Source organism: Lissotriton vulgaris, chromosome 10, assembly GCF_964263255.1.
Source record: "Lissotriton vulgaris chromosome 10, aLisVul1.2, whole genome shotgun sequence".
NCBI lineage: Eukaryota > Metazoa > Chordata > Amphibia > Caudata > Salamandridae > Lissotriton > Lissotriton vulgaris.
The window spans coordinates 1000532572-1000556945 of NC_141698.1; the positions used below are offsets into that span (position 1 = coordinate 1000532572).

At 49.2% G+C, this 24374-nt stretch overlaps 1 protein-coding gene across 3 annotated transcripts in view; it reads right to left on the reverse strand.

Moving 5' to 3' along the window:
• PHKA1 (phosphorylase kinase regulatory subunit alpha 1) overlaps positions 1 to 24374 on the reverse strand; it is a 1293387-nt gene that overhangs the window by 1192993 nt on the left and 76020 nt on the right. For all 3 annotated transcript variants that reach the window (XM_086942009.1, XM_086942008.1, XM_086942010.1), the window contains exon 2: positions 3757 to 3915. In XM_086942009.1, the coding sequence (XP_086798135.1) occupies positions 3757 to 3915 (159 nt within the window). The remainder of the gene's footprint in view (positions 1 to 3756; positions 3916 to 24374) is intronic.

The window sequence follows — 24374 nt, forward strand, 5'->3', positions numbered from 1 at the left end:
CCGACTCGACCTCCGGCGAGGCATCCGCCTGGGTGGAGGGACGAGAGGTACCCGGGGACCGACAAGGAGTCCCCCGCCAGCCTCGACCCACGAGAAGACAAGACGGGCCCGCCGACACTGACTCAACCTCCGACGAGGCAGCCGCCTGCTTGGAGGTACGAGAAGGGCCCGGGGAGGGGCGCAGGGTCCACCTCCAGTCTTGATCCAAAACAGGACGAGAGGGGTCTGCCGACCCCTGTGGCGCCGCCATGGCCAGCAACTGCCATTGCCGTAGTGGCGTCACCTCGGCCTCAGACAGAGTCGCCACCTGTCTAAAGGGCCGAGCGGGGCTCGGGGATGCAACCCGAGCACCGGCGACACCAGAGGGACTCCCGCAGGAGTTTGCGGCGAAGCAGAGGCGCCGTGGTCCAAAGTCGGGAACCCCGAAGAGCCGCACCCCAACGGCGCCACATCCTCAGAACCTGGCGCCGGGGTCGAAGCCGCCGGCGATGCCGCGGAGGGCTCCGCATGGCGCAAGGGATCCGCCGACGTCCCAGGTGGTGGAGGAGGAGAAGCAAGCTAGGCCTGCAAAGCCGCCGCATATGACTCCATATGGTCTCTCGACGCCCCCTCACCGGGGAACGGTGGATAAAGGGACGATATGCGGGGCTGCATCACCTTCGGAGAGCCCACGCCCCCAACAAGCAGGAAACCAGCCCTCGGGGACAAACTGCGACACTTACCGACAGGAGAGGGACGCTCTTGCGGCTCAGGAGAGGGATGAGGACGAAAACGATGACGGCTCCGAAAACCTTCCGCAGAGGCTGAGCGAGGTGACGAAGCCGACCTGGACATGCGAGCTGAGAGAAGTTTCATCCAGCATTCCTGCCGAGACTTCGGCTTCAACCGGTGGCACGCCTCGCATTTAGTGGCGCCGTGATACTCCCCCAAGCACCACATGCAAATGAGGTGAGAGTGCGTCGTCGACATCAAGCATCCACAAGACGAACAAGTTTTGAAGCCCGAAGGCATCTGCGCACTGTTGCCACAACACACGAAGAATAGAAGGGAAAGGCCTAAACAGGCCCGGAGCATAAACCGGATTCGCGTTGAATGCGGAAAAGGAAAAAACTAACGTAGGCGCGCCGTGGGTGGGACTTATGTGACCTCGCTGACGTCACGTATGCAGAGGACGCATTGGAGGAGCTGCGTGATGCCGTCCCCCAGGCGCGCAGGGATGCTGGGCAAAACATTTCCGGGTCCAGTCTTGCGCCTGGGGATAAATCTACGTTAAGGAATCTGCGGCTAGTAGTCTCTATCAGATTGAAAATATCTACAGGTTCGGCCTTGCATATTTTGTGTTGACAAACTGTTCATTTCAAAGAACAGCCAAAACACACACACACTAAAATTTGTTTAACCTCATAGATGCTCGTAAACATCCCTCCCCAGTGCTGCGGTGTCCATTGGAACTAGTACTGAATGGACGTCCAATGGTCGTGCGCAGCACTGGGGAGGTAGTGCTGACGCAGCACTTAAGGGGTTAAATATTATTATTCACTATGACTAATACTTAACCAAGAGTTCACCTACACAAAACTTTGCACGGGCTGCCAACCCAATCCATGTTCAAGGAATGACATTCAAAAGGGCATGTAGCCGGTTAACACTGCTTCACATCCAGACACACCCAAAAGAGAAGAGAAAGAGAACTCAATGAAGTCAAACGTTTGCTAGCTCGAATTTCATTCCAACACATAGTTATCCTGGCTATGGTGACTTGTGCTCTCCCAGTAGATTGTTCTTGCCTTTTGTGTCCAGGATCCACGGTACATCAGACCACAAACTGCATCTCACACCTATTGCAGTCAAAGCTGTGTGCAGAAAACCTACATGATGCATGCTTGAATTTCGAGCAGATCGCTCAATGGCACACTTACTAATTTCAGACATTTTAAGTGCCACATGCTTATTTTAAAGAGATAGAACGACTTTTAAGAAAACTACTTTGGAATGGGCCACCGCGTATCGCCCTCAACAAGTTGACCCTGAAGTGGTATGACAGTGGTATCGCCTCCCTGACATCAGGAAATATTACTGGGTCCCACACCTTGCCGCCATTAACCATGGCACTTATGGGGCGCCTGATAACCCCGGATATCAAATGGATAGATGGTTGCTCCCGGTTGAGAATTATAATAGAGCACTGTATTCCAAACCAGTCTGACCTGCTCTCACCGGCCCCACAGGTCATTCCATATCTGTATGGCATACTGCTATCAAATCTCTGGGATGGGAGGGTAAACTGACACTGGCCACCCCCTTATGGGACTCCGAGAGGCTGAGACAGCTTTGGCAGACAAAGGGATGTGACAAGTGGGATTTAATAGCCATTTCCCATGTCCAAGACATGTGGGCAAAAGGCGACATAAAAACATTCCCTTCCCTACAAGAACAACATGACCTGGCCGACTCGGAGCACTTCCGCTACCGACAAATACGACATGCCCTGCACTCGGCCCTCCCAGCTGGTTCTTCCCCTCCTGAGTCTTCCCCACTGGAAAGCAGGGTATTGGATGGCCATCTCCCAGAGAATTCTATTTCCCTGATTTACAATAAGCTAATACACAACATGGAGGACCCCCTCACACAGCTCCGACAAAAAAGGGTAGCGGACGGTATTGAATTAGATGACGAAGACTGGCAAGAGGCCATATCATCTCCCAAAGTGGTGGCTATCTCTGATAGACTGCGACTGGTCAAACTTAAAATTTTGCACAGGGTATACATGACGTGGCCTAGATTAGTACTGATAGGAAGGGGACCCACGGGAGACTGTCGTAGGCAGTGTGGCCTGCTGGGCACCTTCCTACATATCATTTGGGAATGCCCACATGTCCAGTCATATTGGAGGGGAGTCCATGAAGTGGTAGGGACGTTTCTGGGGGTTCCCTTGCTCCCGAAGGCGCCAAAGTGCTTGCTCAACATATGGGAGCCCACAGACTTGACTGCACATCAAACACAATGGACCACGCTGTGCCTTATGGTAGCAAAAAGGAACATAGCCCAAGCTTGGGGGGTGACCGCCTCCCCCCCCCCCCCTCCCATGCTGAAGGAATGGAAGACGGGCATGGATTGGTGTATGTTCCGTGAAAAGACTATGTAGCTCGAGGCTGCCCCAGGAAATGGTCCCGGATTTGGGGTCCCTGGAACCGTTACAGAGGCAACATTTGCACCCCGCCATTGCAACCAGCTCTTGATAATATGCATCCACCTTGATTTGCCTTCCAGTGTACGTAGTGTCATGTTGTGATTTACCTTGTCTATGCCTGACAATTTCATTTGTACTGCTATATAGTATTTTCTGAATATTGGATGTCGATGACTGTTAAATAAAAATGATTTGATAACAAAATTTTTTACAAAAAATAAAAAATACAAAAAATGGTGTATGACAAATTCTGCAGGTAACTTCGACTCCCAGCAATGGAAGCACAATTGGAAATATATAATGGTGAAGTAATAGCGCTTGAAGAAAGTAGCATTACTGTTGCAATGGCAAACAGCTGAGCAAGTTAATCCTGAAAGAGGACAGAGTAGAAATCTGCTGGAGGTGTAGGAGGAGGCAGAGGAAAGCAAGATATAAGAATGGTGACAATTTACAAAGAGGAGAGAAAACAGGACAGAGAGATTCGGGCAGGCCAACATCATATTTTGTTTCATGGATACCATCATCTCACAAGTCTCTTCAACAGAAGAGTGCTTCCATTCCCTTACCTGTTCCAGTTCATATGCCTTAGCCTTGTCCTCATCCCGGTCTGCATTCTTTCGATAAGCAAGGCCCAGACCCCAGACTGCAAGTATGCTGTAGACATTGTCCCGAACCCAAGCATCCTTTTGGTCACAACTTGCGGGAAGCAAGCCAGTTACAGAATTCTGTAAGGTAAGACAGATTGTATGTTAAATTACATATTGTTTCAAACCTCTTACATCAAAACTAGATGGTCACCCTAATAGAAACATACAAAAGATTTGCATTTAATATTTTTTTCAATTGCCCCATTAAGCAGTTTTGAAGTGGTACTAATTTGCAGCAAGCTTAATAGAATTTTTTATACTATTTGCAAAATGTAAAGGCAGAAGCTAGACAAAATATTACTTACTGGTTTCAAATGAGGTTTAGACAACAAATCCTCAGCAGCCCTGGTTATTTTTTCGGAGAGAAAAAATTGACCCACCATGCCTCATTTTATTCAACGTAAGATGTTCCAGGCCTACAAGGCCTTCATTATTTGCTGCATGCTCTTTATTCAGTGAGATAACGAAGTAGCCCGAATGGCACCTGTTGGACTTGGCCCTTTTGGCAGGTTCACCCCTAAACTTTTTGCCTTTTCTGTGACCTGATATTGGTAGTTCTTGGCCTCTGCGCACTTTAGCACTGTGGCCCAGTGTAAAGTGAGTGAGCGCTCTGAGTGCGTGTGGTGAGAGTGGTCTGCCCTCCCATAGGAATGCATGGGGGAAATATTTGTCCATGGTAATTCCTGGTATGAGAGGAGTGCATGGCGAGTTTCGTATTTATGAACTCGTGAGAATAAATGCTGCACAATGGTGTGCGCAGATTTATGGTGACTGGTGGAGAAATGTCACTTTTAGAAGTCTAAAGAACGTGGGGGAAACCCAATCAACCCTTGTAGGCTTGGGCAATGGTTAGGTTATGTAAAGGGTGACTACAAGGGATTTTGTTTATTCACTTATTTACAGTGATTTAAGTGCGTTTGAGTTATAGGCTTCTTAAGTCATTAAGCCCATTGTATCCACAGGATTACTTCAACATTAGTCCACAAGTTATAAATAAATATATTCAATATAAGAAAATGAAGCAAGAAGAGAAGAAGCACACAGCCAAAAAGGTTATGTTTAAAGTAAATTGTATTAGAGTAAATCACAGGAAATTAATCATGGGGACAAATGATAGATCAAAACTGTACACAAAAGTCATGAAAGGTAGTATAGCTAAGTTCACTAATCAGTTCATAACATTTCATCAGCTCCTAAAACAATTGGATGAAGAAAACCAAAATCACAAATATATAAAGATGTCCTTCAGTGCATGAAAGCTGGGGAGTTGATGACTTTGGTCGACGTTTCAGTCTTGTCTGTAGGTATCTATAAGACCATCATCAGGACTAGTATTTCATCAAGTAAAACCCCTTAGGTGTACTTAATGCGTGGGGCTGATCTTCAAATCGGGTTTTGTTTGAAAGGAAGAATCTGCCGTGGCTCTTATCAACAATTAGAGCGCATTGGATGACGTTGTAATGCTGGTATCTTTAATTCCAGAAAAACGTGTTATTTTTTGCAGATAAGGAACGAGTCTTGGTTCAGCTATTCAACAGTTTCCTCGCAGTCTCGAGTTGATAAAAACAACCTAGAAGTTGGCATTTATTTATTTATTTATTTATTTATTTATTATAAAGTTTTGTATAGCGCGAACAAGACCCGTGGGTATCAGAGCGCTTAACATAAGAGAGAAAAAGTGTAAAAAACAGTTAGCGAGCAACCGCTGTGAGGTAGATGATATATATATTCGTAACATGAGAGAGAAAAAATGTAAACATATATATAAGCAGTTAGCGAGCAACCGCTGTGAGGTAGATGATATATATATTCGTAACACCTGTGGACGTTAGCGTACATAACTATGCTATGACAGAATTACTAACAAAAGCATGTATATATAACAGATATGGCAAAATTACTAACAAAAGCATGTATATATTACAGATATGAGGTAGCTCGGTATATGTTCATGCAAGATGCTGTTCTCCTGTTCACTCAAAGTAGCCAATTACTAATGGCCTTTCGGTTGTTCTCATATCATAGGATACGTATTCCATTATAGAATGACCTGTGCCTCCCTTTCTAAAGGCGTACCAGATCAGTACTGGGCCGCAGTAAATCCGAACCAAGAACCGTGTACTAAGTAATGTATCTATTCATCAGCAGGCTCTTCACTTCACGCTTGAATGTTACCAGATTCTGGATCTTCCTGATGTTTGGAGGGAGTGAGTTCCAGATTCTGGGGGCAGCTCCTGAGAACGCTCTGTCATAGGTTTTTTTCTTTCGGAAGAAGGCTGGCCGTAGAAGCAACTCCTTAGCACTCCTAGCTGGTCTGTTGCCACCGGACAACTGAATTTTCTTGGCTAGATATCTTGGGGTGTTCTCGTGTAATGCTTTGTGTGTGATGCATGCTATCTTCATTTGGATTCTTGCTTCATATGGTAGCCAGTTCAATACTTTCAGGTGCAATCAATCAATCAATCAGTGACACTTATAGAGCGCGCTACATACCCGTAGGGTCTCAAGGCGCTGGGGGGGGGGGTGCCGCTACTGCTCGAACAGCCAGGTCTTCAGCTTCTTCCTGAAGGAGAGGTGGTCTTGGGTCAGGCGCAGGTCGGTCGGGAGGGAGTTCCAGGTCTTGGCGGCCAGGTAGGAGAAGGACCTTCCTCCTGTAGTCGCTCTTCGGATGCGGGGGACGGCGGCGAGGGCGTGGTTGGCTGATCGGAGGTGGCGTTTGGGAGCGTAGAAGTTGATCCGGCTGTTGAGGTAGCTCGGGCCTTGGTCGTGTAGGGCTTTGTGGGTGAGGAGGCGGAAGGTGATTCTTTTGTTGACGGGGAGCCAGTGAAGGTCTCTCAGGTGTCCGGTGATGTGGCTGGTTCGTGGGATGTCGAGGATGAGTCTGGCTGAGGCGTTCTGGATCCGCTGGAGTCTCTTCTGGAGCTTGGCGGTGGTACCGGCGTAGAGGGCGTTGCCGTAGTCCAGTCGGCTGGTGACGAGGGCCTGGGTGACGGTCTTCCTGGTCTCGGTGGGGATCCACCGGAAGATCTTCCGTAGCATGCGTAGGATGTTGAAGCACGCCGAGGAGACGTTGTTGACTTGCCTGGTCATGGAGAGGGAGGAGTCCAGGATGAAGCCCAGGTTGCGTGCATGGTCTGTTGGTTTGGGTGCGGTGCCCAGGGCTGGAGGCCACCAGGAGTCGTCCCAGGCGGAGGGGGAAGAGCCCAGGATGAGGACCTCCGTCTTGTCAGAGTTCAGTTTCAGGCGGCTGGTCGTCATCCACTCGGCTACCTCTTTCATCCCTTCGTGCAGGTTGGCTCTGGCGGAGGCGGGGTCGTTGGTCAGGGAGAGGATCAGCTGGGTGTCGTCGGCGTAGGAGATAATGCTGAGGTTGTGTTTGCGTACGATGGCCGCGAGGGGGCTCATGTAGACGTTGAAGAGGGTGGGGCTCAGAGATGATCCTTGAGGGACGCCGCAGATGACTTCGGAGGCTTCTGATTTGTATGGTGGTAGGCGGACTCTCTGTGTCCTTCCGTCGAGGAAGGAGATGATCCATTCCAGCGCCTTGTCCTGGATTCCGATGTTACTGAGGCGCTGTACTAGGGTGCGGTGGCAGACCGTGTCGAATGCCGCGGAGAGGTCTAGGAGGATGAGGGCCGCTGTTTCTCCATTGTCCATCAGGGCTCGGATGTCATCGGTGGCGGCGATGAGGGCGGTCTCGGTGCTGTGATTGGCTCGGAAGCCGGACTGTGAGGGGTCGAGGGATCCGTTCGTCTCGAGGAAGGCGGCCATCTGCTTGTTGACGGTCTTCTCGATGACTTTGGCTGGAAACGGGAGGAGCGAGATGGGGCGGTAGTTCTTGAGTTCGGTGGGGTCCGCTGTTGGTTTCTTGAGTAAGGCGCTGAGTTCGGCGTGTTTCCAGCTCTCAGGGAAGGTGGCGGTGTCGAATGATGTGTTGATGATGTCTCGCAGGTGGGGTGCGATGACAGCGTCGGCCTTGTTGAAAACGTGGTGAGGGCAGGGGTCGGTCGGTGATCCGGAGTGGATGGAGTTCATCGTGCGGATGGTGTCTTCGGTGCTGATCGGGGTCCAGGCGTGGAGGGTGGTGGTGGGGGGTGATTGTTCGGTCATGGTGTGCGTTGGTTGGTTGTTGAAGCTGTTGTGTATGTCCGTGATCTTGTTGTGGAAGTATGAAGCGAGGGAGTTGCAGAGGTCTTGTGATGGGGTGATGTCGTTGTTTCCTGCGCTGGGGTTGGAGAGCTCTTTCACGATGTTGAAGAGTTCCTTGCAGTTGTGTGCGTTGTTGTCCAACCGTTCCTTGAATGCTGTTTTCTTGGCGGCGCGGATAAGCTGGTGGTGCTTCCGGGTGGCAAGCTTGAAGGAGGTCCTGTTGTCCGGTGTAGGTTCCCTTCTCCAGACTTTCTCGAGGGCTCGGCAGTTCTTCTTGGAGCTCTTGAGTTCGTCGGTGAACCATGGGGCTTTCTTGCTTCCGGGTCTGCTGGGCGGGGTCCTCAGCGGGGCGAGCTCGTCCGCGCAGATGCTGATCCACTTCGTGAGGTTGACGGCGGCCTGGCTGGGGTTCGCTGAGCTGGCAGGAGGGTGCTGGCTCAGGGAGGTGGCGAGCTGGTCTGCTGTGATCTTGTTCCAGCTTCTGCGGGCGGCCTGTTGCTGGTGGGTCGTCGTTCTCTTGAAGGTGAAGTGGATGCAGCTGTGGTCCGTCCATTGGAGCTCTGTGGCGTGGCTGAAGTCGATGTCTGTGCTGGAAGAGAAGACGGGTGCGGGGATATATGATCATATTTCCTGGTTCCGGTGATAAGTCTTGCCGCAGCGTTAAGGCAGGCTTTCAATGGTGCTGTGGACGTTTTTGGTAATCCAGCCAAGGTAGTGCAACCATATTCAATCATCGAGATAACTAAGGATTGGATTGCCACTTTGAGGTCGGACTCTGTGATGTAAGGTTTCAATTTTCTTAAGTAGTTCAAGTGAAAGCGTGCACTTTTCGCCATTGAGTTGATGTGGGCTTTCATGTCTAGATTCTCGTCAAGGGTGATTCCTAGCGATTTAGCTGAGTTGACAAGGGTTGGGGTGCAGTTTAACGCAGTCACGACTTTCGTCCACTCCTTTATTTCTGTATGGCTCCTTGGTGGAGAAATTAGTAAGAACTCTGTTTTATGCGCATTCAGCTTCAGGTGGTTTGTGGTTAACCATTGAAGTGCCATTTTTAGTGTCTCATTCATTAATTCCAAATCTTTTAGGGATGCGATCTTTAAGTATATTTGCGTGTCGTCAGCATACATGTGATAAGATATTTGAGATTTTTGGAGAATTTCTGTGAGTGGTTCGACGTATAGGTTAAACAGATCAGGGGATAATGTCGAGCCTTGAGGGACTCCAATTGAGATAGGGCACGGAGGTGAAGTTGATTGGTTAACCAGGAAGCGTTGCGTTCTGTTCTGTAAAAAGGACTCGAACCAGTTCAGCACAATTCCCGATAGTCCCATCCTGTCCCGTAGCCTGGCCAGTAATGCCTCATGGTTTACCGTATCAAATATTTCAGTGTGCTATGTCTGCCTACCTGATGTGAATTGCATGTCTGTCTCGTGAGTGAGAGGGGCTGGATGGTGTGGGTGGCTCCAGGACACAGGATGCGTCAGCGCTAGGCTGAATGGGACATCTACATTTTGAGAAGTGGGAGGAGAAGTCCCTGGCCCCTGAATAGGAGTGTGCCTGCCCTAGTGAATGCTGGCTCCGCCCCCCTTTGGTGTGTCTGATGACGACCCCCCACCTAACAATAGGGAAGAGGAGCATTGCAAACAGAGTGCTCCAAAACCAGTTGCATCTGGTTTCCCAAGCCCTGTGCTGTGACACAAAGGAAAAGGGTGTATAAAAGAAGAAGCTGTGACCCCATGAAAGTGTTGTGCTGTTCTCTATACTTGGGGGGGTGGAGGGGGAGGGTGGCCAGCTGCTGCCGGGCTCCAGGAGGAACCGCTACCAGCGACTGCCTCCCTGCTGGAGGGCCCTGTGAGCTGGCCTGCCTGGGCCCAGCCTTTGCCCCCTTCTCCTAAAGGACTCCACTGGAATTTTGCCTCTAGCGCCCTGTGAACACTGTATTTTTAGTCCTTAAAGAGCGCTTTGCTCTGGGCAGCAGAGAAGGAGCGTGTGTGCTATGCAGCCCTGAGCTGCCCTTTGACTCGAGGGAATCCCGGCGTTGGGGATTCCCAATCATGACCGTGAAACCGAGCGGGAGCCCACCCAACTGGTGGTGCTACTAATAGTGGGTGTACACCCAGCTTTTTGCCATCTGGCTTGCGGGTGCCTACCCCGCTTTGGTTGCCTCTAGAGCGGGTGCCCACCTCACATTGTGTGCCTCGCGGGTGCCCACCACACATCTCTGCCTTGTTGTTTTCTATAAACTGATCGGGTGCCCACCCTGCTTTTGTATGGACTTAAAAACGGGAGCCAACCCCGTATTGACCCCGCATTGCCCGGATCTGCAAAGAAATCACGGCCACAGCCTGGGGAGAAGAAGCGCCAAGACGCGGAAGACCGGCAGCCTTGCCTGGACGTGGGCAGAGCTTCACCCGAGGCCAGGCAGGAAGTCCAGTGAGCTTGTGCTGGGTTGGAAGCGGGGCTCCCGTGACCAGTGAGAGCCCTGCGTGCTAAGGAAGAGGCCGTCGGCCCGAGCAGGCTCCCGTGTTGAGGGGAGGAGCCCGCGGGCAGCCCAGGACGATCGGAGCTTCGCAGGTTCCTTGCCGAAGTCCCGGTCCCAGAAGAGGGACCGGGTGCAGCACAGAGATCACCGGACCTGAGGAGAAGATGCTGGAATGTGGAACCAGCCCAGTGGGTGCGGCTGGCTCTTAAAGTATTTCAAGTGGAGGGACTGGCACCAGTGGAGCCCAGTGACGTGGGGCTCCCTGAGGCACGGTGGTGCCCGCGCGCATTTTCTCTACAGCTGCCCCGCCAGACAGTGAGCAGCTGCAACAGTTGGCTAGTCTTGGGACTCCCCAGGCCGCACAGTAAGTACCAGAACTGTTGGTGCATTCCCAGGCCGCACAGTAAGTGCCAGAACTGTTGGTGCATTCCCTCAGCCGCTCTGCGAAGCACAGGAAGCTGCAACGTTTGGGGCACATTTATTTTGTTAGAGTCCCAGAGGGGGACAGAGGGTGCCAGTGCCCATCTTTGTGATTTTACAGCTGTCAGCAGGTAGTGGGCAGCTGCCACGTTTAGGCCAGCATTCCTTGGGGGCATTATTGAGTAAGGTAGGAGTGAGATGCACTCCTCTGTCTAGCGCAATTGCGCGCTTGTGGATTCTGCTGTATTTGCAGCTAGGCCCTGACATTGCAGGACATAGGGCATTTGAGACCTTGTGAGAGGCCAGTGGGCCTGAGGCCAGTTTCAGTGTGTTGTGCCCCCAGTTGGGGCACACTCTGTTCCTGCTAATTATTGCCTAAGGTGGTTAGGTTTGCGATGCCCATTGCATCTTGTGATTTGATACCTCAGGTGATTTATGTTTATGAGGTTGGCGCCTAATGTGTTTTTATGCCTCATGAGATTCCGGCGTAATATGATTTGTGCATTCTATGGTTTATGTTGCAGGATCTGATGCTACATTCCTAAAGTTGCCAGTAGTTACTGGTTGTGCGTTATATGTGTTACTGCGTGCATTTCTAAAGGTTCTGACCGTGGCCCGATTGGCCCGGCCAGCTGCACATAATCTCCTGTGAATATTGCTGTGCCAGTTGGCACAGTGTATATGATGTGATTATGTTTCTAATGTGTTTATGACAATACAAAGGCTATTTTTTTATATAACCTTCTGTGGAGTTCCTTTTGTGGTGTGCCTAGTGCGCTGCTGCTGTGTGTTGCGCAAAACTTTACATATTTATTTTAAGAGTTTTATATAGCGCTGGCAAGACCCAAAGGTATCAGATCGCTTTACATGAGATTCAAGAATGTAACAGAAAAAGATCAACAATTACACATTACATCAAAAAATAGGCAATACATTAGGGGAGGAGAGATAGAAGAGAGAAAAGTAGTGGAGGGGGAAGGGGAAGTGAGAATGGGAGGATAAGGAAAGAGACAACAAGTGCCTCCGGGATAAGCCTGACTGCTTGTGCCAAGCTTCCAAGGAGGTGAGCAGTGGTTTTCTTTGGCGTTAACTCCCTTGCCCTGACTAGAGTGGTGGTTTCTGCCTGGCTTTGGCGCAAGACTTAGCCAACCAGAAATCACATTTCTAACAGCACCCAAGGCACATTGCACTTTTTATAGAACAGAAGGTGGTTGCACTATACAGTCCATACTAGTGAACTACCTGAACGTCCCATAACATACTTGCAAATACTTGAATGCCTCTTATAAAAGTATAGATTTTCACCCAGGTCTGGTTTTTAGTATTAACACTATTTGAACCACACCCAATAAAATAAGTTTGATACTTACCACCCTATTATTACTATTAATCTTTTGAGAATCAGCAGATTTGTTACGTGTTTTGTTATGTTATGTTATGTTAATTTGTATAGAACACACTCATCGGAGAGGGTATCCTGGTACTGAAGTAGGAGCTGTATGTGTAAAGCCAAGGTCAGGGCTAGGTGAAGAGCCAGGTATTCAGTTTCTTGAGGAATTCAAGAACTGAGGAGGAGACTATGATGTAGAGGGGCAAGTCGTTCCAGGATTTAGGATTAGGCATGACCACTGATCTGGTTCTGTGTATGCAGGGTGTGTGCGAGTTTGGAAATTAGCGGCTCTGCAGCATTTGATGTCGCTGCTGTGGTTTCCCCTTATTTTGCTGTCAGCTTCGGGACGCGTAAGCGATTGCCGCTCTTACACGTCCCCGTCCTGGTGCACAGTTGGCCTCCTGCCACTAGAGCGCACTGTGCCTGTTTCATCTGCCGGCCTCTGGAAGACGCCCAGACGGGTCTGTATTGATCGAGCCACAGTGACAGATTAAAATCAGACCAATCGGATTTCACACACGCTGTGCAGCTCTGGGTAAAAAGTAAGCTGCAGAGTCATCAAAACCACTGTTCTCCGCCTTAGAGGTCTGTACTTTGGCCCCATGTGGCCTCTTGGGGCACATACCCAGGCCGGCCTTTTCCTCATAACTGTATCAGCACCAGGCAAGTGTCCCAGGGCTAGGACCCACTAAGATTCTTGCAAAACCCTTTGCATACAAATATTTACGGACTGCCACCCAGTTCCCCAATAAGTGGTCAATTGGAAGAGGGCTGCTAGTCTGCTACACAGAATATTACTATTCACCCTTCCCTCACTAGTCAACTAATTCTATACTATGGACTATGAGGATGATTCCCAGGGGGTGGAGGACCCTATGGCTGACCTACACTGGGAGGACGATTTTTATGACACTGTGGACGCCTCGATTTATTGGGCAGTAGAGGAGGCTATGACCCCATTAGAAGAGGGACTCTCGCCAAATTGCTCAGGCGTTTGCTAATATAACTCCACCGCCCATGGCCCAATTCCTCCCTCAAATACCTTGGAAACTGCCCCTACACTAACAGATTCAGCAGGCCCCCGTTCAAAACGTACTTGTGAGACAGGGGTAGATATGGACGCCTTTGACAGGCTCTGTCAGGCTTTTCTTGCTACTCAACCCGCTTTACCAGTAGGAGATAGAGGCTTATCTCCTAGCATCCCTGTCCCCTCATCCCCTAAGGCAGTGGTTCCCAAACTTTTTTGGCCCGGGGCTCCCTTGACCCATTTGCCATTGCCCGTGGCTCCCCACTGTTAGATTTTTTGGTGGTGGGAGGGGAGGGGGGGAGCAGTAAGCCCGGTCTTGGGAGTACTTTCATTTTATTCCCTGAAAATAATTGGGATGAAGCTGATGAATGTTTTATAATCATATATGCGCCTCTAATAAAATATCCCTAGTTACACTTCTTTGCCCATGCCTTTTTAGGTCTCGACCTGCCAATGCGCTTGCGCATTGCTGTCGAAACATATAGAGGGCTACCAGCAAATCCTACCAAGAGGTTTTGGATTGCGGATTCTCCCCAATGCATGTGATGCATTCAAGCGCGAAGCTTCACCAGCGCACGCTCAGCCTCACTTCTCACTCACACCCCATATGCTCATTCCCTCCCACTCGCTCGCTCCCCTGCTCCTCGCCCCGCCCCCATCCGACTTGAAAGGAAGCCGCTCGAACACCACCATTCCACCATGTGTGCCTCGCATCACTTCAAAGAAAAACCAAAGGTGATGATGGACGGAGCGTTGACAATACAAACACTCACCCCCAGTCAACTGATCTGGGTTTAATCCATCACCGTTCTTTAGCTCACTCCGCCACCCCAGTTCAGACATGGCCATATGCAAATCAGTCTGACCCTGTGCCTCATGGGAACAGTCCAGCCCGAACTGCCAAGCCATGTCTTCCCTGGACCGGAATCAAGCTTCCAGGACCGGTTTCTGGCATTACAGCCGTCTTCAGCCGGGCTTGCTTGACTCCAGTGGCAAAGTGAGCAAGGGACTCACGTCTGAGCATACCCTGCCAACTTAGGGAGAACAAAAAAAAAACAAAGGTGATGATGAACGGAGCGTTGACAATACAAACACTCACCCCCAGTCAACTGATCTGGGTTTAATCCATCACCGTTCTTTAGCTCACTCTGCCACCCCAGTTCAGACATGGCCGTAAGCCCGGTCTTGGGAGTACTTGCATTTTACTCCCTGAAAATAATTGGGATGAAGCTGATGAATGTTTTATAATCATATATGCAGGGTGTTTTGTATTACTATGCGGCGCCTCTAATAAAATATCCCTAGTTACACTTCTTTGCCCATGCCTTTTTAGGTCTCGACCTGCCAATGCGCTTGCGCATTGCTGTCGAGACATATAGAGGGATACCAGCAAATCCTACCAAGAGGTTTTGGATTGCGGATTCTCCCCAATGCATGCGAGGTATTCAAGCGCGAAGCTTCACCAGCGCACGCTCGGCCTCACTTCTCACTCACACCCCATATGCTCATTCCCTCCCACTCGCTCGCTCCCCGCCCTCCCCCATCCGACTTGAAAGGAAGCCGCTCGCACACCACCATTCCACCATTTGTGGCTCGCATCACTTCAAAGGCTGACGCCTGCACATCGCACTCTCCTACTTTCCCTCCCACCTCCCACGGCCGCTCTTCCCATTCACGCGCTCTGCAGGTCACCATTTGCCAGCATGCGGTCGCTAGCGCTTTCATCCCTATAACTCCCCCCTCTCCTACTTCCCCTCCCACCTCCCAAACAGCATCGAGCCGCGAAGACTGTTGCACGCTGCTACTACTATGTGTATTTTGTATCCTACTCCATTCCTTGTTTTCATTCATAGAAGCAGCATGAACCATGGGGCTGAAACACATGCAATGTTGCAAAAATAATTGTAATACTGCTTTGAAGTTTACATTTTTTACCACAGCCTTCTTCCTCCCTCAGTCTCCACCGCCCTGTTTGCTGCCAAACTCGTCTCCTCTCTTCTCTGTCGCTTCAGGTACTTCCTCCCTCCCCCTTTGCTGCCCGTTTTCTCTCGCTCCTATCTCTTCTCTCCCTGTCCTCTCCTCATTGTTTTTAAGCCCCCCCTTTTCTGCACCCTTCTTATTCCTTACAAGTTCACCCGCAACCCCAACCTCTTCTGCAGCCTGTCCCACATTCCTCTGCTGCAGCCTGCACCCCCCCTTCACCCTTCTTCTGTTGCAGCCTGTGCCTTCTTTCTCTGTTGCCTGTTACCCGCCCCATTTTCAGAAGCCTGCACCACTCTCTGCGCTCCTGTTTCTGCAGGTTGAACCCCTGTTGTACTCTTCCTGTGCCGCCTGCGCCCTCCTTGTTACCACAGTGGTTCTTTTCTTTCCTCATTACATGCCAGCACCTTTTAATACATCAACACGAGGTGTGCGCCGCACAAAAACAAAGGCCTATAAACTACTCCATTCACAGGGCTTCAAGTGGGATGAAAAAACTGGGGGGCGTCTCTCAATGTGGCGTGGTCTATATATTTAAAGGCGTGGCTTAAAACACCTAAGCTAAAACCCGTTCTTAGCATAGTGTGCTGCCCGACTTATTTTACTGTTTCTGTCTTTGCACCCAGAAATGTAATACAGCAAGTAATATTATACCTAACAGCCAGGACTATTGGCTTTGTCAATGGTTGTTACTACTGCCCTGTGAACGCCCGTGCCCTTGTGCCGAGATTGCTTTCCACCCTTGACATGGGTTCCCCTCCCCCAACGATCATCGCCACAACCCCAGCCTGCTACTGCAATTACACGCCCCAACACCAATGATCAGTGTGGCAGGGTAAAGCGCGATATCGGTTTCCGTGACTTTGCTGCAGGTTAGAGTATTCTTCATGAACAAAACATGCATGAAGTAGATGCCATTGCCATCAAATAAACCATACATTTCTCATACACAGAGCAGAATTACTGGCCACTGGGTCATGAGGCACGGATCTTTGGAGAAGTCAGTCTATGAAGGTGACATTCGTCGTAGTAATTTTTAAATGTAATTTGTACTTGTAAAGCGCACTAATACCCCAACTGGGGTGTCCTAGCGCTGTAACGCATATCGCTGTGGAACCCTTCCTGGTTTTCCCTGTGAAATGTCCACTCCTGGGTCCGGTACGAGGGAGTCACAGGTTCCAAGAGGGTGCCTGGTGTCGAGGGCGGTGTGCCAATTACGCCTCCACCCCCCTCCCGTGACTCATGGTGCAGAAACCTGAATTTGGTAAGCCTCCTAAACCAGGAGTAATCGGGAATGAGCAATTGCTCTTCCCTTAATGCACTTTTTCACCTTTGTAACTTTTTTTCACTTTCACGTCCCTAGGTCAGGGTGAGCCTTAGGGTGCTCATACCGCCAGGGTTTAGCACATTTAATGGTCCTGATGAATGCCTGGTAAACTTACACCGTTTCATAGGCAGAAACATGTTGACTGATGGTATTATTGGTTGGAATTAACCAAACAGTTAATTTTGGATAAATTCCCAACACATAATAATTTTTTATCTTTGTCCTAGTGGTCTATTAATAAAGTATATTTTTTTGATACACTTTAGACACTTTTATCATTATACTTTCACTGCACGCCTTTACACAAAAACCCGCTCCGCAGTAGTTCTGGCGTCGCAGCACACTAAAGAGGCATTAGGCCTATTTAGTGGGGCCCAATGATGAACCAGGTCGGTGAGTGAGGGCTTTCTTAACTGACCCAAGTCAGGCCAGTTTTCATTCTTGCTCCATATTGTGGTTATTTGCACACCACTGACCTCTCTTTTTTTGTTTGACCACTCCTGGGCACCCCCAAGGTGAAGCCAGGCATCCCAGCGCTGTTGGGGGCGTTGTGGAGATTAAGCAAGCTATTGCCCAGAGTTGCAGAGTGGGACCCATGATTAGAATAGGCACCAAGGCGAGAATTATCAGGTCCGAGGAAATTGACCCCAAGACCCGCCGAGGCGGGAATTGAACCCTGGTCCCGGGCCAGACCTCTGCATCAGGGTCTGCCGCTCTAACCATTGAGCCCTTTTGTGTGCTGTTGTGATTTGTGTTCGTCAGATAATGACGTCACCTGCAATCAAAATAAAAGACAGACCAACACGACATTTTTCCGCCCCATTCCTAAACTTCCCCCAGTAGCCATCTTGGAAAAAATGCAATTTGATTAAAAACTATTAGAAGCAACAGATTTACTATAAAGGACAGCTACTATACGATAGTACACAGGAGATAAACAGTAACTTTATACCGAAAAAAATGTCTTGTTATCTTCTACGGTCTAATTTAAAATAATTCGCCAATATGTGTTTATGTACTCAGATGCAACATTTACTATATATGTATTTATGAAGCAGAGGAGAACAGCGTCTTTATAAGACCTTAATGAAAGATTATTTTGTAAAACGGCATGCTAAAGAGTTAACTGAGCAACGCGACCCTCCATCAGTATTTGAACATGGCCACTTCCTTTTCTGAATCCTTCCACCCTCCAACTCCACCCTCCAACTCCACGCTCCAACTCGGGGACACCACCACATCACTCGGGACACCACCACATCACTCGGGACACCACCACATCACTCGGGACACCACCACATCACTCGGGGACACCACCACATCACTCGGGGACACCACCACATCACTCGGGGACACCACCACATCACTCGGGGACATCACATCACATCACTCGGAGACACCACCGCATCACTCGGGGACACCACCACATCACTCGGGGACACCACCACATCACTCGGGGACACCACCACATCACTCGGGGACAACACCACATCACTCGGGGACAACACCACATCACTCGGGGACAACACCACATCACTCGGGGACACCACCACATCACTCGGAGACACCAGGGACACCACCACATTACTCAGGGACACCACCACATCACTCAGGGGCACCATCACTGGACACCACCACATCACTCAGGGGCACCACCACATCACTCGGGGCACTGCCACATCACTCAGGGGCACCGCCATATCACTCAGCCGAACCACATCATCACTCAGCACAACAGCACTGTCCTTGCTTGCTACCAACAAGCATTGCCATAGCCAATAGGACTCGCATTCGGAAAGTGTAAGCTATTGGCTTTGTGAATAACAATGCTATTAATTTAGATATTTTCAAAGCCAACACATATTAAAAAAATGTGTCATTTACAATACCAATAGGTCACACTTTCCTAATGCGAGGCCTATTGCATTGCAAATGCTTGTTTAGATTACCCTCTTAAACTATTTATGCCACTCCCAGTGCTAGATAGCTCCCCTATGCATGTAGGCCCAATTGCCAAAGTGTTTCTGCGCTTGAAGGATATTTGCATGCACTTCCATTTCGAACCATGTCATATGTGCCAACACACCTGTCTCAGCAGGGTGACTCACAATTTTTGAAACCACATACAGCTTTATTTTTGCTATCTCCTCCCTAAAATTGCCTCCAAATCAATGCAAGTAAAATAAATTCCTCATTTCTTTTTTTAAACGTCCCTCTTTCTTGCTTCAAATGTTGGCAGTATGCCATATATGGTGTTTTACTTCCCTGTGTTCCAGGAGAGAGCCGGCCTGTCTGGAATGTGTGTACTGAAAGAAAAGTGTACAGGAAGTACCTATGATTCAGGTACAAATGTCAATATTTATTAATACTTAGTATATTTAATAGACAGGCAACTGTACTTTCCTGATAACTTGCATTGGTGTAAAATGTATTTGGAAGAAAATGAAACTATTAACATATCAAACAAAAGAAATCAGGCATCTGCCTACTGTGGGAGTGTTTGAATGTGGGGATCCAGTGAAATATGGAGGTCATCTCCCTCGAGATACCATCAATTAAGCACTACAGCTTTAGGCATGTCACTTACAAATCATTAACATCAATCATTAGAATCATTAGAAATCATTAGAAGTGTGGCTCACTGGTTAGAGCAGGCAGACCTGGAAGCAGAGGTCAGCCCGGGACCAGGGTTCAATTCCCGGCTCGGCGGGTCTTGAGTCCTAAAATGTCCATGGACTCGACAATTCTCGCTCCGGTGCCTACTCCATTCATGGGTTCACACTCTGCAACTTTGGGCAATAGCTTGCTTAATCTCCACAACGGCCCCTCGCGGCGGGATGCCTGGCTTTCACCTTGTGGATACCCTGCCGCGGTTATCTCACAGGGGAATACCAGGACGGGTTCCCTAAGCAAGCGCTTAGAAACCAGTGGTGATTTGCGCTATATAAATTCCTGTACATTTACATTTACATTACATTTTACATTTACATCATATGTTTAAGTCTAATCAGTTTAACTGAAGCCAACCATCCCTTCAACGTTAAATGCATTAAAGTGCTTGGTGCGTGGCTCCCCTGGCTAGACTTGAAGGCTCCCCAGGGAGCCACGGTGCACAGTTTGGGTACCACTGCCGTAAGGGTTCAGGGGATCCTGACAACGAACCTGGACCTTCCAATCAAGGCTGCTCCTCTCGGCCCTCTTACTACTCAGGGCATTTCAGATATGCTAGACCCTGAAGACATAATACATCTCCGGTCATCTGAATGGTCCGCGGCTGACACGGTCGCATGTTACATGGCAGGATGCATTCGCAGGCCACAAGAAAAGGAAGCACTTAACTGTCTCCGTGCCGAGTGTCCTCGATCCTCATTAGAAGGAAAGGTGGCCCTTACCACAGAAATTGACCCTCGCATGGCCACATTCTTACAAAAATGTGTAAAGGACCTTAAGAAGGGTATTGATAGATCATGGCGTGCATGCCAGGACAAACTCCTGGATGTCCTGGGGCCCCTCACCACGATCCTCGACATGCTGAGGAAGCAAAAGTACCAGGTGCCCTTATCTCTCCAGAGACCCTTTGGAGTGAGGCCAAAGAACTATTTTTTCGGGCAATGCAAATTGTGCCCAGTCAACAGAGCGTCGCCGCTCTCTTCTCATAAAAGTGGACACTAAATTGGGGGATTTGGCTGATTTCTAAGCAGGAGCAGTCGCTCAGGGAGGGCTCTTTGGTGAGCCATTCGTAAAGGAACTAGTGAAGTTTCTCAACACCTTCACTTTCCTAGATAAGGCACAGACGACCATCAAGAGAGGGTTCCCATGGGTTTTCCGCAGGGCCGGTCGAGGTAGGGGCCACTCGACCGGCCGTGCCTCCAACCAATACCAGCAGAATGGACAAGGTCCCAAACAATACCAGGACCAAACCAGGTTCGGAAACTTCTATTCCACGAGGGGGCGGTGTGGCAAGGGCAGAGGTTACTGAGAAGCAGCAACTTACTCAGGCCCCAGTATGTGTATTTTCTTCTTCCCACTTAAAAGTAGGGGGGGCTGGCAAGTTTTTTCCGGGTGTGGTCTTGCATCACAGGAGATGCGTGGGTCCTTCAAACTATTCAAGGTTTCCACATAGAGTTTCTCGGGAACCCTTCCAACCGGTCCGCCCTTTTCCCATCCAATTCTACCAACAGGATGCTGCTCTGGTGGACCAAGGGGTTGCGTCCCTTCTCTCCAACAGCTCCATTCTTCAATCAATCAATCACTGCATTTCTAAAGCTCGCTACATACCTGTGAGGGTCTCAAAGCGCTGGGGAGGGTGGGGCCGCAACTGATCGAACAGCCAGGTCTTGAGAAGTCTTCTGAAGTCTAGCAGGTCCTGAGTCTGTCGTAGGTTGGTAGGGAGAGTGTTCCAGGTCTTGGCGGCGAGGTAGAAGGATCTGCCGCCGGCGGTGGTTTTCCGGATACGAGGAACTGTGGCGAGGGCGAGGTTGGCTGAGCGGAGGTTTCGGGTGGGGGTGTGGAAGCTGAGTCAGTTGTTGAGGTATGTAGGTCCGGTGTTGTGTGCGTGGATGAGGAGTTGCTTTTCCCTCCTTCCTTCACCCGCAAGGTTTCATCAGCAATATTTTTATGGTCGACAAGACCAATGGAGGTCAAAGACCTGTGATAAACCTAAGCAACTTCAATGAGTGGGTGGTCTACCACCATTTCAAAATGGAGGGGATCCATCTCCTCAGGGATATGTTGAGACCCCTAGATTGAATGGTCAAACCAGTGGTGGAACATCTCAGGACTCAAGGTACGAATGATGGTTTATCTAGACGATTTGCTTCTTATGGACTCATGTCCTCGTTAATTATTTTCTCGACCTCCGTTTGGCGGTAAATTTGCTGCAGTCTAGACTTCGTGATCAACGAGAAGTCTTTCTGATCTCCTTCACAGAAGGTGACATTTCTAGGTTTCGTGATAGACTCCTCCACCTCTACTCTAAGTCTTCCATCCAGAAAAGTAGTGAAAATTCAACACAAGTTAAGGCGTACTCTGTCCAAGCACCAGGTGACTCTCAGACAGATAGCACAAGTGGTGGGTCTCCGCATCGGTACATGCCATCTTCCTGGGCCCCCTCCACTACCGGGCCCTGCAACGTCTAAAATCGCCTCTCTTACGCAAAGGTTACCCCTAATCTCACAAGATGTCACTGTCTGAGGAGGCTAAAGAGGAAATCCAATGGTGGCTTGTCCATATGAGGCCTAGAATGGCCAGGCGATCTTCGGGTCAACACCAGATTTAGTAATAGAGTCTGACGCCAGCTAGACTGGCGGGGGCCAGGCGCTGTGCTATTTCTACAGGAGGCTTGTGGTCTCAAGAAGAGCGTTGGTTACATAGAAAGTGCACAGAACTTCTAGCAGGTTTGTTCGCAGTTCGTTGTTGGACAAGAGAGTCTATTCAGTCATGGGTTCGTTATATCAATCACTTAAGAGGCACATAATCCTAAGCCCTTTCGGACCATGGGGCCGGATATTGGTAGTATGGCGGAGTACTTGCCGGGCTGCAAGAACCAAGCAGCGGATATTCAATCCACAACTTCAAGGATTCCAGCCTTTTGAAATTCGATCCGGAAAATGTTCGCCACTCTGAATTGCCAGTGGGGTCAATTCTTGGTAGACCTGTTTGCCTCGAGATTGCACCACCAGCTTCCGCGATTCTTCAGTTGGAGACCAGACCCTTTAGCGTTGGCCACAGATGAGTTTCTCCAAGACTGGAGTCGGGAGAAAGGGTACGCTTATCCTCCCTTTGCGATGATCACAAGGGTGACAGCACAGGCCAGGAGACAAGTGGCACAAGTGGTTCTGATCACCCACCTTTGGAGGTCACAAGTTTGGTTTCCAGTTCTACTGGAACTTTCTTGGGATCCTTCAATCCTACTCCCCCAGTTTCCGACTCTCCTCAAGAGTACCCAAGAGGAAGTTCCTCATCCACTGATTCAGGAGAATTCATTGTGGCTCATGGCGTGGCAGATTACCGGAGATGTTGGGAGGTCCGGGGCCTTTCGGTAAAGGCGGAGATCCTCATGTCCTGAGCATGGGCAGACAGTACTGTCAAGAGGTATAAATCCACATGGAGCAGATGGTCCGGTTGCTGTATGCAAAGGGACCTTAATCCCTTGGACGCAGATGTAGTCCACATCCTTAATTCTCTAGCCCATTTAGCTCATAAGGGTTTGGCTTACAGATAGATTAACACCTCCGGTCAGACATTTCAGCTGGGCATTCTCAGATCAATGACAGCGGTGGGAGAACATCCCCCTAATATGCAGATTACTACAAGGTATCAGACTCTCTTTTCCTCCAAAACCTCACTACTCGGCTCTCTGGGACGTCAACCAGGTTCTTAATCTTTGCCTTTCTAAGCAACCCAATATTTTTTTGTCTAGGAAAGAATTGTCGGGCAAATTGGCTATGTTGCTGTGTCTCATTCTGCCGCAGTGTTTCTGATTTGTGAGGGCGTTCGACATCACAGGCAGGATTGTTTCCCAGACAGGGGTAACTTTCACTCTCCACAGAAGAGCAAAGTGTCACACAAGAGTCATTTCTTACCCAGAGTTCCCAGACTCTCCCAAACTGTGCGTGGTGCGATGCCTGAAAGCATATGAGGAAATGGCAGTGGAGGTTTGTCCTCCCGGGGAACAACAGCTGCTTATTGCACTTCGTAAACCTTTTGAGGAGGTCTCTTCCCCCCACTATAGCTAGGTGTGTTAGATGGGTAATGCAAGAAGCTGGTACTGACCTTCGGATTTTTGGAGCACACTCAGTTAGAGGTGCAATGGCTTCTAACGCATTTGGCTTAGGCACCCATTTGGAGGATATCCTCAACGCGGTAGACTGGACTTCAGACTCATCCGTTAATAGGCTCCATTTCAAGCAGGTGCTTAACATGGCACACCATGTGGTGAGCAAACTTTAAACTAGCATAATCCTCGCCTCCAGTCCCGACAGAGAATGAAAAATGTCCTAGCTATCGTAACGGAAAGTTTCACTTCTATTAAGGACTCGGAGTCAAGTGTTATCCCACCCTAGAGATTCATTCCTTCAAGGACACCCCCTGCCCATATTGGAGTAAGTAATTCTTGCATATACAATCGACTATTAAAACATGGGTCTTGATTGCACAGTATTGCTTTAATTTTTGCTGTTCCTCTTCCCACAGGCTTTAGTGGTTGAAGGCCTTGGGGATGACAATGTTCTTTGTCTTTGCAGGATCTGATGCAAACAAACAGGATGCATGAAGGTGATCCTATGGCTGACTCCGCGCGATGAGAGGACAAGGGGCCAGTGAAGAAGGACTATGTTGGAATGGTTGCAATGTGATTGGAAGTTCACTCTGTTCCTATTGGATGTTTTCTGTACTACATTTATCATGGGGTTTCATGGGAAAAGTAGTTTTTGTCTTTGAAAATGTGATGGCTGCTGTTGAATAAAAGTGAAGAAAGAAGGCATAATCCTCACCTCCGAGTCCTTAATAGAATTGAATCTTTATGTTACGATAGATAGAAAATGTTTCATTATATGCAGTTATTGTAAAGCTGTACAAAAATCCAAATGCGAATCCGTTTTTTAAAAAAATTGACCAAAACGATAAGGCCTTGCTAGAGATCAGGGAGGGTCTTTCAACTTCAATTATAGAAATGAAGTATATATATATATGGATATGTGAGCAACCTAAGGAACAGCAAACGTGTAAACCACACCAGACAACCACATAGCAAAGGTACTGC